The sequence below is a fragment of the Kwoniella dejecticola genome, chromosome 7 (assembly GCF_000512565.2).
Source record: "Kwoniella dejecticola CBS 10117 chromosome 7, complete sequence".
NCBI lineage: Eukaryota > Fungi > Basidiomycota > Tremellomycetes > Tremellales > Cryptococcaceae > Kwoniella > Kwoniella dejecticola.
The window spans coordinates 1,477,166-1,491,716 of NC_089307.1; the positions used below are offsets into that span (position 1 = coordinate 1,477,166).

At 47.6% G+C, this 14,551-nt stretch overlaps 5 protein-coding genes across 5 annotated transcripts; 2 read left to right on the forward strand and 3 right to left on the reverse strand.

Moving 5' to 3' along the window:
- Window positions 1-929: 929 nt before the first annotated feature.
- On the reverse strand, window positions 930-3,459 carry I303_106177 (arginine-tRNA ligase; the record flags this gene model as incomplete). Its single annotated transcript, XM_018409479.1, has 7 exons — window positions 930-1,356; window positions 1,463-1,838; window positions 1,917-2,162; window positions 2,238-2,438; window positions 2,600-2,877; window positions 2,956-3,023; window positions 3,172-3,459. The coding sequence occupies 7 exons, from the start codon at window positions 3,457-3,459 to the stop codon at window positions 930-932; spliced, it is 1,884 nt and encodes a 627-aa protein (XP_018261752.1).
- A 629-nt stretch (window positions 3,460-4,088) lies between these two features.
- Window positions 4,089-6,713, reverse strand: I303_106178 (uncharacterized protein; the record flags this gene model as incomplete). Its single annotated transcript, XM_018409480.1, has 5 exons — window positions 4,089-5,447; window positions 5,504-5,696; window positions 5,832-6,210; window positions 6,276-6,328; window positions 6,430-6,713. 5 exons carry the CDS (start codon window positions 6,711-6,713, stop codon window positions 4,089-4,091), a joined length of 2,268 nt encoding a protein of 755 aa, XP_018261753.1.
- Window positions 6,714-8,471: 1,758 nt separating this feature from the next.
- On the forward strand, window positions 8,472-10,041 carry I303_106179 (uncharacterized protein; the record flags this gene model as incomplete). The annotated part of the gene is made up of 7 exons (XM_065969322.1): window positions 8,472-9,038; window positions 9,118-9,134; window positions 9,208-9,237; window positions 9,435-9,465; window positions 9,568-9,614; window positions 9,808-9,940; window positions 10,027-10,041. 7 exons carry the CDS (start codon window positions 8,472-8,474, stop codon window positions 10,039-10,041), a joined length of 840 nt encoding a protein of 279 aa, XP_065825394.1.
- A 386-nt stretch (window positions 10,042-10,427) lies between these two features.
- I303_106180 (T-complex protein 1 subunit delta) lies at window positions 10,428-12,831 on the reverse strand (the record flags this gene model as incomplete). Its single annotated transcript, XM_065969323.1, has 11 exons — window positions 10,428-10,439; window positions 10,510-10,626; window positions 10,744-10,978; window positions 11,108-11,583; window positions 11,692-11,949; window positions 12,016-12,158; window positions 12,214-12,322; window positions 12,378-12,467; window positions 12,539-12,591; window positions 12,652-12,697; window positions 12,772-12,831. The coding sequence occupies 11 exons, from the start codon at window positions 12,829-12,831 to the stop codon at window positions 10,428-10,430; spliced, it is 1,599 nt and encodes a 532-aa protein (XP_065825395.1).
- A 579-nt stretch (window positions 12,832-13,410) lies between these two features.
- Window positions 13,411-14,551, forward strand: I303_106181 (uncharacterized protein; the record flags this gene model as incomplete). Its single annotated transcript, XM_018409483.1, has 7 exons — window positions 13,411-13,554; window positions 13,649-13,673; window positions 13,729-13,789; window positions 13,897-14,238; window positions 14,311-14,371; window positions 14,443-14,471; window positions 14,536-14,551. The coding sequence occupies 7 exons, from the start codon at window positions 13,411-13,413 to the stop codon at window positions 14,549-14,551; spliced, it is 678 nt and encodes a 225-aa protein (XP_018261756.1).

Here is a 14,551-nt window from a genome sequence, read left to right on the forward strand (position 1 = left end):
ACGCGAAATCAGAATCATGCATCATTTATTGTTCGTACGTTCGTACCACGTGGATCCTTGTCCCTGGCGGTTAACGTATCTGTTTATCTAAAATATCTGTCAACCTGTAATCCATTCATGACATCGATGCGCACCGAATGACTCGCCTGCATGAGATACCCATGCGACAAAATGCCAACACCGACCATGAGTTTTCTAGCGCAGATGATTCTCAGCGCTCCGACGATCATCGCATCTCCAACGGAAAGGAGTAGCTAGGCTAGGGCGCAACGCACCGCACCATCAAATCCACACAACGACGCAAAGCCCGTTTGCCCACACATCAAACTCAAATCAGATTGTTCTGGGAAAACGTGTTTACAGAACAAGATGAAATATTGCGTTTGGGTTTGTGGGTGTCTGAAGCGGACTGCGGGCGGGTGTCCATGGACGATATCGGTTTGGGGGAATGGATATAATCAGGTCCCATCAAAAACAATCAAGTCAGATCATACTACATCCCGTGGTATCATCTCGCTACCGAGCCTTGTAAGGCAACAGTCCCGCGGTACCATCAAGGGCGCATCAATAGGACGGCGAGGTTTCTTCCGTGCGTACGTTAAGATGTACATACGTACATACGGCGAATTCTCGCTCATTCTTGTTGCCACAGCAGTACTTAGACCGCTGGAGAGTACGAATTAGATCATGGCGCATGATACTGATGTTTGCTTCGTGCTGGCGAAAATCTCGAAAAGAAGAAACCGAATTGACGTTCAGATGAACGCCAAGTCTCAGCCCAGAAATTAACCTCTCTTATTAGCCGAGCGAGTCATCGCTAATATCAGCCGTCATTTACAGATGCAGGACATGCAATGCATCTACTGTATGGGTAAACATGTATCTATATACGAAGTATACTGAATCACATGCGTGAGGGGTGTTGCAATCTACATTCGCTCAATAGGAGTCAGACTCAACAACCTCATAGCATTAGCCAACACGACCCTAGTCTGGATATACAAGAACAATCTCGCTTTTGCCGTCTCTTCATCCGCCCCAGAGACTTTCACCGTCTCCCACGCCGTGCCGACCAGGTGCGAGATCTTGAAACACCACGTCACCAATTGTGAGGGTTCCGAGTACGTGTAAGCATTCTTCACTACCGTAGGGTACAGGGCCAATTGGTACAAGATATCATTTATCTTGGGCTCGTTCAATAGGGAGACGTCGATCTCATTGACGGATACAGGAACGGGAACGTTGGGGTTCTTTCGTTGGACGGAACATAATCGGACGTGAGAGTATTGGATGAAAGGTCCGAAATCGCCTTCGAAGGATGTACATCGCTTGATATCGAAATCGTAATCGTTTATCCTGCGCAATTTCAGAGACACAAGAGACAATACAATCAGCTTCTGTGCAATGCGACGATGCTGCTTGCAAAGCTGATGCGTGTCCGGGGCGCAAAACAACAACTCACCTCTTACCGGCCATATCTTGAATCTTGACCGCAGTAGTTCCGATAACAGCAGAAGTCTCAAGCGGGTTCTCGACTTGAGCGTATTTCGCTTCGTTGGATTTCATTTGCTCGTGCATCGTCTCGGTAGCTTCCTCAATCATATCTTCAAGGAATACAACGGTTCCTTTCCTGGTGGACATACCCCTGACAAGACCGAAAGAAATGTGCTGTAATTTATCGGCGTATGGTTCACCCATCAGTTCGGCGGTCTTGAAAAGCTGGTTGAAGTGTAATGATTGTGCTGCTTGTACCACGTAGATGTGTTTATCGAATTTGTATTTCTCGTATTTGTCATGAAGACCTCCCAAATCTCGAGTGAGATAAATCGTAGTACCGTCTGTGCACGTCAACAGCGAGCGCCATCAGCTATACGCTCATGTGGACCACAAATGCTGATATTGCCTACGTCACTGACCTGCTTTCCTGATGATAGCTTTGTCCATCTTGAACTTTGTCAAATCAACCAACAATGCCCCTCTATCCTCGCAAGTCAAGTTCTTCTCCTGTACTATCCTGGTAGCTCGGTCCATAGATTCGGTTGATACCTGAGATTCACCCCAGTAGACGTCAAATTTAACGTTCAGTTTCTCGTATGTACCCTTTAACTTTTCGATAGAAAGGTCCCGGAATCTAGCCCATTGGGCAATCGCTTTTGGTTCACCTGTATCATGCATCGCAATCAGCTTGAGTCCATCGTTCCGGACTTGGCCATATTTTGCGTCCCACTCGAACTCACCATCTTCCATATCCTTAAATACCTTCTTAGCTTGGTGATGGATTTGCTCTTCCTCAGGTATAGTCTCACCGGCATCTAGTCGTTCTTTCTGCTCCGCTTTGGCGTTGTTGATCTTGACGTAGACTTGGAAAAGGTGGTGAATGGGATCTTGTAAGAGTTCTTCTTCGTTGCCGTACCTGTCAAAACCGATTGAGAGGAGACCTGCAGATAAGAGAACGAAGCAGTCAGTAAAAACATGAAACTTCAACTCGACACTTAAATGAAGCTTTTGTCCCCCATACCTGACACCGGCGTTCTCGTGTGTACCACTTTTGAAGGATTGCTACTTCCAACCGAAAAGATGAGAGCCCACCATCACTCACCATATTGTGTTCCCCAATCACCCAAATAATTCAACCTAGTAACTCTCCACCCATTCGCCTCATACAAATTACTGATCACCGTCCCGATGATCGTACTTCTGAGATGTCCAGCATGGAACGGTTTCGCGATGTTCGGCGAAGAGAAATCTATCAACATGTGTTTCCCATTTCCTTCGGTCGTGGTACCGTACGAAAGCGTCGGGTCTGTCGGGTTAGCGAGAGCAGCTTCGGATGTTAGGGTGATATGTCGGAGGAGGTGGTAATTGAAGGAGTCTTTGCTGCAGTCGTAGACGACCAAAAAGTCACACATTTTAGTCTTCCTTTAAAATCAGGTATTGAGGGCGTGGGGGACTCACTTAAATTGGAAATAGAGGAACTTGTTATCTGGCGTAGAAACCGAAGAAAGGTATGCCGAGGGTTTGAACTGCAAAGCGAAAGCGGACTGTGATCAGCACAGTGCTCCATCTCACACGATTTCGCCTCCCTGTTTTCTTCCGATGAAAGCATATAGCAAAGCCAATGGGATAATCGTAATGTCATTGACAGCGACGATGGAGAACAAACACACTCACATTATCAATGACCTTATCAGCCCACACTTTCAGATCCGCCGGTTTCCCCTTTTTGAACCTAACAATCGCAACGCTAATATCGACGTTCTTCTTTCCGAGCTCCGTGGCAGGGTATATCTTCTCCACCGGCTCCTCGAACGCCTCAGCTACGAGTGTAGCCACGGCCAGCCTGAAGTGGTCCACCGGTGATCTGGTCAGGTCGCATCCTTCGATCTTCTTAGTTGCGGCAGCCAAGGTGGGCAGTTGATAGGCCTCGGGGATTGCTGAAGCGGGGGCTAAGTTCGCCATCGTGGTCGTACTGAATTGCCTATAGGTATAGGTATAGGTGTGTGTGAGACCGAAGGTTCCTCTGACTTGCGCTTTAGTGTATGAGAGGCAGGTCTTCCCTGAGATTGAGACGAACGCTCGTACTCCGAGTGATTTGGCAGCCAGTCGAGTAGGAGTAGAGATGAGAGCAATTGCGGTTGCGGGTGCGCTTCGGAATATGGTTGAAGACTGCGTGTTGAAGAATTGTCTTCCGACTTGCGTCTGTCCTTCGTATCTATGATTTTGGTCGAGGCAGAGGAAGAAGTCGACTCGGAATAAGTCAGGTTGGACAAAGGAAAGCGCATCCAAAAAAAGTTGAAGGTCCCAATTTGATTTAGATAAACTAGTGGCACAAATACACACCGTGGGAAAGCCAATGTCTGCAGAGTGCATACTTCACTTGTACCGAGACTGTGACACACGTCCGTTCGAATGGATACATATGTATGGGACATGCATTAAAATGTATTCAGTATAAACAGGTATAAATTCATCTAAAGGTATAATCTACTCTCAGCTCCTATACGCCGCTTGGTACTCTTCTCCACAGCTCAATACCCGAAGCGTTTCTATTTGATATCCTACTCATCGTGCCTATATCTGCACGCCGCCTATCTCAAGCTATCTTCAGGCTGATACCCAGGCGGCGGGCTAGCCGGTGGTTGATGATGTTGTTGAGGGTTCGTGGGATTATCGAATCTCCCACTTTCAAACGAATTCTCTGCTCCTGGTGCAGGACTAGCAGGAAGAGCAATTCCAGCTGCTCCAGCGCCTGCTCCTGCTCGGTTCGAATCAAGAGAAGGGGACATCGGCGGGATAGGTAATCTCCGAATCATTCTCGATGTAGAATCACTATCGCCTGAAGGGGTGTACGAACCGTCGTTCTCCGGATCAAGACTCGCTCGAGGTTGCGGTTTCGTTCCTTTTCTAAAAGCCGCCGCAGATATTCTACCTCCACTTCCACCCCCACTACCGCTGGCGCTGGCTGCAGGAATTATGGGTGGACTTGCTAATGGATCTCTATCTAGTGTTTCTGTAGGTGTATAGAATTCGCTATGAGCCGGTGTGAGCCCTGGTCTGCCTACAGGGGGTATATCAAGTGTAGTGGGAGAAGTAACGACGTCGTTATTTACTACTGGAGCCGGGAACGAAGCAGTATTGGCGGAGGATGAGGGGATGTCAACCGGTTGTCCTAAACCGAATCTCGCAACAGGGTTGGTATTGGTGTTTCCTTTCTCGCCTGGGTATTGGTGAGTGGCAGCGGGCGGATATGGTTCGGGCGTGTTTCCCCTTTTGACATTGAGAGGTTCCCATGGACTCTTCAAGTTCCCATTCCCACCTTCCGCGATTCCGTGTGCACCTTCAAGCGCCCCAGCTTGAGCATGGGGATTAGGTAAACCCGATGATGTGTCTACTTCCAGGTCTTCTCTCTCAGCAGCTTCTTTCCAGGCTTGTTCCTCCTTTTCCAACTTCTTCCATGCTTCTTCAGCGTCCATCGCTTTCTGCTGCTCGTACTCGTAGCCATGTTCCGCTTCATCATTAGGTGTTTGGGGTTCAGCTAAGCCTGATGGTCCGGGTGTAGCCCCGCCGGCTACCGGCGGTAATTGCGGGATTGAATCACGGTGATCATCGTGATTGAACATAACTTCGCCAGGTTGAGTCTGCCTTCGGTGTCCGCCAAAGTCACTGTAGATATGCGATTGCTGTTGATTCTGAGCCGTGTCGTAAGGGTTATGAGTGATTCCGCCATACGGATCGGCGGTATCCAGGGAAAAGTCCCGTCCTTTGCCTTTATGGTCTGGCGAGGCTACGTTTCCTGGGTAATTTGCATATTCCTCTGCGGCAGCCACATTGGGTTCTTCCCGTTCACGGGGCAAAGATGGTGGTCGTAATGCTTGGCCGAAAGGTGGATCTGGTAATCCAGGTGGTTTAGGTGCACTGTTACTGGCATGGAATTGGACAGTCGACAGCTGTTCAAGCACTTGTCAGCTTTGATACCTGGTTGTTTGAGTCAGGCGCAGCTTACACATCGCGTAGCCTCGTTCACTGCATTCTCAGTCTTCTCATATCCAGTGTAAGGTGCTCTTCCATACCCGACGGGAGTTTCTTCTAAAGGCACTTCTTCCAGAAGTAATTTACCGAGTTCGCCGATGATACACATTTTCTCACCGAGTTCTTCAAGACCACCAAATTTGAGCGAGAGGGCTTCCTTGATTACTCTAGAGGTAAATCATCGCATATCAGCTTTACCCGAACCTACGCGAGCGGAAGTCGCCTGCATCGATATCGCGAAGCGGAGAGTGTAGTTTTGTGACCTGCGATTGCCGTAGTCATGAAACTAGTCCACCACTCACTGTCTCTTGAAATCACCGATCTTAGTCTCTTCAGTGACGATATCCTGATCCATATTCCTCATATCCAATCTGAGTTTCTCTAACAATTCAGTTTGTTGTGGTAATTGTTTATTCTCCGGACCCATTTTGGCCAACTTCCTCTCGGCTTGATCAGCTTTATTCCCCGTATTCCTCCTTCGACTCCTGAGATCCATCAACAATTCTTCCCTTTCTCGGATTCGTTTCAAGCACGATCGCATGTTGCCTTGGTGATTCGCGAATATCGTCAGAGCCGTAGTGAGCTGGCTCAGGAGATTAGATGATTGGGTCAAGATATCTTGCAAGTCTGGTCCTTCTTGAACACCGTAAGGCGGTAACGATGCAGAAGCTTTTTGATTATCTATGGTGATGCATACACACCGTCAGCTCTCGACTTCGAGATCACGGAAGTAACGGCTGACTCACCAGCAGCTAATTTCTCGGCCATTTGCATAACCCCTTTCTCCGTTGTGATTATACTATTCCCAAGGAAGTCAGCTTACCCCTTACTGTTTTTCAGGCTCAGTACGAGAGGCTACTTGAGTACGGCTGTACGGTCGAGTGGATGAAACGAACATACTCTTGCAAAGCCCTCATATCCTTGTTTCCCAGTCCAGGTAATATACTCTGATGCGCCAGCGTCCCTTTCAGCTTCTTCCCGAACCCATCGAACCCGGCTCCATTCCCACTGTGAGTCTCTCTGGACGGAGACTCGTCATCCGAGTATCGGGGACCTCCACTGGTATTGATATTGTTGTTGTTGTTATTGGTTGAACGAGTTGGGGAGTTGGGTTCGACTGCTCCGGATACTTTACGTCCGAAGTTGGAGAGCGAGAATTTGCCCGAGGTATTTCGCAGAGTCATCTTGGAACGGCTTGACTCCCTCAGCGGCTCGTAGCTCGTGCTGTCGCTGCGATGGAGAGAAACAGCTAAGTGCTTTCGATCTTGAAGAGACGAGTGGCAAGTCAAAGGAAAGAAGGGTCGATGCACAGTTGTACGGTCAATGATGGGTTATATCGTCAGCTCATGATAATTCAAAGTGCTCGTCCTCATGTCTCTGTGCACCTCGAGTGGAGGCTGTGTACGAATTCAATCCTATCCATGTCATTTCAGCCGTGCCGGTCTTGGCTATTGACCGCCACCGAAACACGAGGTCGTACGTAATTACCTCAAAGGCCGTCATCGGAATTAGGAGGATGACTGCTGTGTGGCACCTCGACGATCTTCGTCTTCGTTGTCGAGCGAGTCTTTTGTTTGGTTCGCGCCGCATAGTCCGGTCTGGTCACTGTATTGTTTAGCATGTCCACGTCGACTTCGCTTGTGACTCCGCGAAGGCAGAAGGTTGATCACTCAGACTATGACATCTGACATCTCTTCCTGAGAATCAAGAGAGGTTCGTCTCGGTATGACAATCCAGCACGGTGTCCGACAGTCGCGGCCGCACGGCTCACATACCCGATAGTACGACGTCATAAAGGACCCTGCTTGTGTGTGTGTAACACAAGTACGATCAGAGCCCTTACCACCCTAGGACTTAAACAATAACAATGACGGACAAAGGGATACATGCTTGTCTGATATCCTGCAAAAGCAATGTTCTCCTTTGTCTCTGTAACGGAGCAAGTCAGCTTAATCATGGTTGCAGAACAACAAAAAGAAGGAGCTCCCGGGGTATCGTTGTCTGACATTCAATACTGTGACGGCATATTCGCTAGCCTTATTGTTCTCGCTGGTCACTGATCATCAGCATTGGTCCTCCATGCAAGATGGCGCAACGAGTATGAGATATGTCGATACTCAAGACAAATATAAGGACAAACTGTGTAATACCACACAACTCACTATTCGCAGCTAATCATCAAGATATCAATCATCTCGGCCAACTCTCAAGCATCTCTCAAAAACGCCCCGTCGATCATTGATATATAAGAAGAGCTGAACCTCCCCCTCATTTTCATTTCCATTTTCTCTTTCTCTACCACTTGCCCACAAGACTCAAACTGATAAATCAACTCACTCAAGCTTACTTTGATCGGATCTTGTCAGTATCCCGGCCGCCCGGCACAGCCCAACCTTAAATCCGAATTGCGCAGATCACGATTTGCTAGTACGACACTTCAGTAGCTAATCAAGGTCAACCCGAACGATCCATCAAGGGTCAAAGCGCCAAGGGATAACGAAGCCAAACAAGACGAAACGAAACGTGACGACGGCTAGTACGGTGCAACAGTCCGAGTGAACCGAGCGGCGAATTGACATCAAACCTCCTTAAGGATTAAGATAAGTCTGCCCAGGTGATATCAATCGATCACTTTCATATCATTCTCCAATACATTCGACCTATCCTAGCATTGCTCTAGCATCTGCACGCGCTCAACAGCACCTTGACTACAGACACCAGTCAAATCGAATCGAACCAGATCTTGAACCAATTCGCATCAAATCACAATTAACATATCATCATGGTCAGTGTACTTTCATTTTCATTATCACTGATATTGATCGTTCCCTACCAACCTACCTACCTACTCAAACGATAATTCTCCTTTCCTATTGCTTTGACTTTCTTTCTCTTTCTCTTTTTCCCTAACCCCTTTCATCGTAATCATCGAGCACAGCAAGATGAAAGACACTAACGTACGTTTCTTACCACCTCGCCAAACCAACGAAACCTCACTACACGACCATCCTAATACCGATAATCGTACACGGATCAAACGACCCATATCACCTCCTCCTGCGGGCCACAAAAAACGTCCATACCATTCCTTGTTACTACGAAAACCCAATCCCACTCTTAATCCCCTTCCCCACGATATGATTGACGGGGCTACGGGTAAAAATGATGCGACGTACTGGAATGATTATTACACGACTCCATACCCCATAAATGATTCCAACAAATTACCGAAACCTCCTCATGGGATCAAACTGTATTCGGCCAAATGGAAATTGGAAAATCCGAATCCGAAATCCAAACAACCTCCTAAACCTCCTTCGCGGCTGAAACCCGATCATCCTGCGGATAATGACGAGAAGGCGTTCTACGGGAATCCGATGATGAGTTATGGCCTGATGTATCCCTCCATGATGGGCATGGGCGGCATGGGAGGAATGGGTGGGATGGGGATGAATCCTATGGGGATGGGATATGGAATGGGCGGTGGCATGGGTATGATGGGTTATGGAGTGAGTTACTGTCATTCATCATGTCCTCTATTGACAGCCTGACGAAGGTTACAGAGCTGATGAGTCTGTGTGATGTCAGATGCCGAGGTATGGAGGGTGAGTGCATTACTTCCCTGATTACTGCTTCATCGTTGTAGCGTATATTTGGGTATCAGATCTGATATTGCAGGTACAGTATGTATGGGTACGGTGGCTATGGGTGAGTTCAGCTGTTCTACTAGCATCTCAAATTCCACGCCCCACTGTACGAAGTGAGCAGGCACGAAACAAGAAGAAGCAGTGTATTGATCAGATTGTTACTATATCTGCGATCAAAGAGGATACCCGGGGTGAGCCTTCAGCTGTGTTTTGACTTGGGTCCATACTGAGAAAGGCAGCTGACGAAATAGTATACAGGATGGTTGACCCGATGATGGGACAATATGGTGTATGTCTCGACTCTCCTCTATTGGTCCCCGCCTGAAATAGGAAAAGCATTGCGAGCTGATCACTCGAATATCTGATCTCATATTGATGCCAACGTCAAAAGGCGCCTCCAGCTGCAAATTTTGTCGACGATTTTGAAGATGCTCATCGGTGAGCGGGATTCCTTGAACTGAATCCCGAAGTATGAAGTCTGAAGTCTCAAACAAATCAAAGGAAGGAAAGCAAGCTGACAAGTAATATCAACCCTCCATCTTGAATTATGAACATACTGTACTCCGACTCGACTTCATATTAACGCATCTGCCTCTACATAAATAATCATACCTCTTCCGCTGCCCCGCAGTATTGAACATGCTTATCGACAATCGGCTCCAGACGCATACGGCATGGGCATGGGCATGATGGGCGGCGGTATGGGAATCAACAATATGCCAGGGAGTCAATTGATGATGTACGGTCGCGGGATGCCGTATAATGTGAGTATCGTACTGCTCACTCGTCAGCTGGCGATCGTAGAGAATGCGGCTACCTAGGTCATAGCTGTGGCTGATGTTTTTGGCAGGGTTGGTACGCTTAGACCGGAAAAGGAGATGAAATACGAGATGCGAACCAATGAGACATGTCGAGAATGACGGGGGTAAAGGGAACGACGTGGGCGGTGATAATGGAGATTGCAAGACATAGGCATAAATATTTAAGAGCAAGCCAAAGAAGAAGAAGCAGCTTGTATAGATGCACTGTACGATACGAAAGACATTATCGACCGAGTTCCAATAATCGTTCTTCTTAATGATCATGTAATTTTTGGATGATGCAATGCAAATATTGTGAGAATTTCGATGGCAGCTTAACCAATGCTCGACGACTTTTGGTTGTATGCATTCTTGTGCCATTATCTACATGGTGCAAGTCAATCCTATGCCATGTTATCTAAATCTCATACTACATTCCTCCAGAACCGACTTATCGTGTGAACTTGAAAAAGAGAAAAACAGTCAGCTGGATTCCTTCTTGCAAGGTATACTTGGTCAACAGCTGTGCTCACCTGGATATCGTCGATCCTCAGGATCAAAGCTACCGTCTCAGTAGCCAGTTCCAGGGCACTGGTAGATACCAGCAAAGGTTGCACGACGTTCTCTTCCAAGATATTCGAGATGATGCCCTATGATCACAGAAGAAGGGAAGAATTGGAGGTCCGTCAATCAATCGATCTCCATCTCTGGGGCTTTGGACCAATTATAATGATCCTAGCCATCATAGTCATACAGCTTCAACTCACCTTCTTCACATTGATACCTGCATTCTTATCTCCCAAAGCATGTTTATTCCTCAGCTCAGTGACGATGGCAATCGGGTTCAATCCTGCGTTCTCCGCCAGGGTGGTAGGGATGATTTCGAGAGCTTCGGCGAATGATTGGAAACAGTATGCTTCTTTTCCTTTCAACGTATGGGCGTATTCCGTTAAGAGTCGAGAGACGTTTATCTCGGGTGCTCCTCCTCCTGCAATGAGAGCTCTGAAGATAGCGAAGCCAACCAGTATCAGTCACCGTCATTCAAGCAACGGATGATACGAGACCACAAGTTGAAATACGAAAAAGCAGACATGAAACATGAAAAGAGCTGTGACATTCCACCGGACTCACCGCTTCTTGACTAGACACCTGACTACACAAAGAGCATCATGCAACGACCTTTCACTTTCCTCCAAAACCAGATCGTTCGCACCGGTACAAACTACCGACACCGTTTTACCCGGGTTCTTCACTCCTGTAACTTTGACAACTTTGGCTCCTGATTGACTGTGTTCCTCGACCAATTCAGCCGATCCGAGCTTATCTTCGGTGAACGCATCTATGTCTGCCACGGGCTTGGCACCTGTGGATTTGCTGATGAACTCGATCTCGTCCCTCTCTATATCCTTGATGACCATGATCTTCAACTTGGCTAGGAAATGTAATGACAAATCCGTGACGGCATCTCGGAGGATGGATTTTTGGATAAGAAGGACATTACATCCGGTCTTCTTGATGCGTTTACACAGGTTGAGGAGGTATTGTCTTTCTTCTTTGAGGATTTTGTCCATTTGTCGGTAATCATTAACTACGATTTGATTATCCATCTACACGCACACAGGTCCATCTATCAGCTTGATGCTCAATCTTGAGGCCTGAAGCTGAGTTGTGGTCGTCACAGAGGGGAAGCAAAAGAAAGAGCACTCAACACTCACATCTGGCTTAGGACTTGAGAGTTGGAATTGGATCAAACCGATCTTAGCTTTCTCCATCCTTGTTGGACCTCCAGCATTGCTCATAGCGATCTGGTTCAAAGCCAGACCCTCCACTAATTCGGTATCGTCAATGGTACCTCCGACTTTCTTTACTATCCTGATGTCCCTCAAATCCACGTTGCTCGATGAGGACGATACGAGTCGAGTGACGGCTGATACGGCGATAGGGGCGAGGGTAGAGGAGTACTGGGAGACGATCTACATGGTGCGTACATATGCCATGGTCAGCTTGGGCCTCGCGACGCTTCGAACAGTCCAGCTAACCTTGGAGTTCAAACTTGTTCTAGCTGCTTTGAGCAGACTCTCCCTGTCATTGAGATCCACTGGGATGCTCATGTCATCCAAGAACTCTACGGCTTTCGTAGCTGCTTTCTGGAATGATTGAGCGACCGTTGTAGGATGTATACCTGTTACACATGTTATGAGCTAGTGTTGGATGGGGACATCTTGACTTTAGCTCACCTTGGTTAAGCAGTTTCTCAGCTGCACTAAGCAAACTTCCCGCTAAGACGACTACACTGGTCGTTCCGTCTCCTGCTTCGATATCTTGCGCTTGCGATAATTCCACAAGCTGTACGAAGCGGAATCAGCTTTTTTCCCGTCTAAGAAGTGGATAGCTAACTCGCCATTCGCGCAGCAGGATGAAGGACTGCCATGTGTTTCAAGATAGTAGCTCCGTCGTTAGTGATCACTACTTCTCCAGTCGAGGTTTGTATCTATTACATGTTTCAGCAGGTGAGCCAGAGTTGCTCAAAGAGCATCATCTCGAACGTAAAAGCTGACTCACCATCTTGTCCATTCCTTTAGGTCCCAAACTCGTTCGAACGGCATCAGCAACGGCTAAAAAAGTAAAGGTTAGCTTGCACGCATTGTCTGACGACCATCCATCGCTCAAATTACCTTTAGCAGCGTTCATGTTGGACAGTCGGACTTCCGTTGGCTTCCCCTAAAGCACGATACCTATACATCAGCTGAAAGCTTCCAAGACCTTGATTTGAGTAAGCTAGCTGGCTGACTGACCTTGTCGGTGAAAGAGCCATCAGACATGCCCGTCGGGGCAGAAGCAGTCGCAGCGGCCATTTTATCCTCCTTGAACTTCTTCTGAGTGATGCTGCAGGAAGCTAGAGAGGGGTCGAATTATGGAAGAAGTTTATAGAATTTAGGTAATGCTCAATGGTTGAATTGTTCGTGTCTTCGAGATTAATTATCATCGATCCGAGCGCGTGTCGTGATAATGTAATCTACTGGGTTATGATATAAATTACAGTAAATACACATCAGAAATATTCGCGTACCGTAATGATGAACATGGCATGGGCTTATGCACTTTGGGACTCGGGGTGGGTCAGTCAACATTACTGTAGTTGAGTTACTCGTAGCAATCCCTTTCATCTATACTGAGATACCAACCTATCAATCAAGCAAGCAGCCTGCACATCTAAAGGGGCTCGAGCCAGAGTATACACCATTCCCGACACCTCAAGTGATTCACGTCCGAGAACTCCGCCTTCAGCCGAACAGACCAACTCAGGCGGATTGCTCTCGACTCTTTCCAAGTTATTGCCATTCACATCGCCAGGTAGTAAATCCAAAGACGACCCGGACGTGAGCGCGACAAAGGACGAATTGGTCGAGCCACAGCAGATTCACTTGGAAAGCATGTCGGGCCGAAAGTCCAAATCAGCAGAAAAAGAGATGGAAGTAGATGAGGTCGTAGATGGCCACGAAGAAGAGGAGGAGGATGAAGAAGAGGGCGAGGGGGAGTACGAGGTAGAAGCTATCATTGACCATAAGCAGAAGAAGGTAAGCAGGGGTCTCCTGCACTCTCCCGAAGTGGTCTGTGGATGTCACAGCTGACATAGCTATTTGTTCTGTATGTTTGTGTCGATGCCCATAGGGTAATCAGGCGGGCAAATACGAGTGTAAGCGCAGCTGCATGCCAATCGAATTATCGCAATAGCTGACTCCTCATTTTAGACCTCGTATCATGGAAAGGATACGGACCAGAACACAACACATGGGAGCCAGAAGAACATGTGTGCGTGATCTCCACCACTATCAAGGCAAAACATCCTCTCTCATAGCCTGACTTCGTGCGCGAGAGCCAATTGTATTGACACTTCAACTTTTCGTTCACCATCGCAGAGCCCATGCAGGCGATATTGTCACTCGATACTGGTCCGGCAAACCCAAACAACCGATAGCTCCCACCTCGCAGTCTAAGAAACGAGATAGACCATCAGCCGGGGGATCTTCCACACCAGTCCCAACCTCCCAGAAGAAATCAGCAGCCCGGACTAATGGCAACTCCAGGAAATCCGTTAAGCAACAAGATGATGAAGACGAGGAAGAGTTCCCGACGTATGAAATCAGCCATGTTGACTCGACAGCGAAATATGAAGATGTGCCAGATTGGGAGGATACGATTATTAGCGTTGATACCATCGAGAGGAGTAGCAGGAACGAATTGACCATCTATATGACCATGTGAGCCAATGCGTCCCTCTGAATTGAGTGCCATGTCGAGCAAATGACTGATATTGGTGTTCCGAGCCGAAGGGTCGGAGGAGAGAAGGTAGCTGTGCCAACAGAACTGGCATACAAGAGATGTCCTCAGAAGGTATGTTTTGTGTTGCTTTCAACTGCATATTTTCTTGCACAAGAGTTCGAGGCTGACCGATGCTTGAGCAGGTGTTACAATTTTACGAGAAACACCTGAAGTAAGTTACCCTTCTGCTCAAGAATTTCCGCATTTTGACTGACATCGTCTATCATCTGACTCAGATGGAAATCGTCTTAA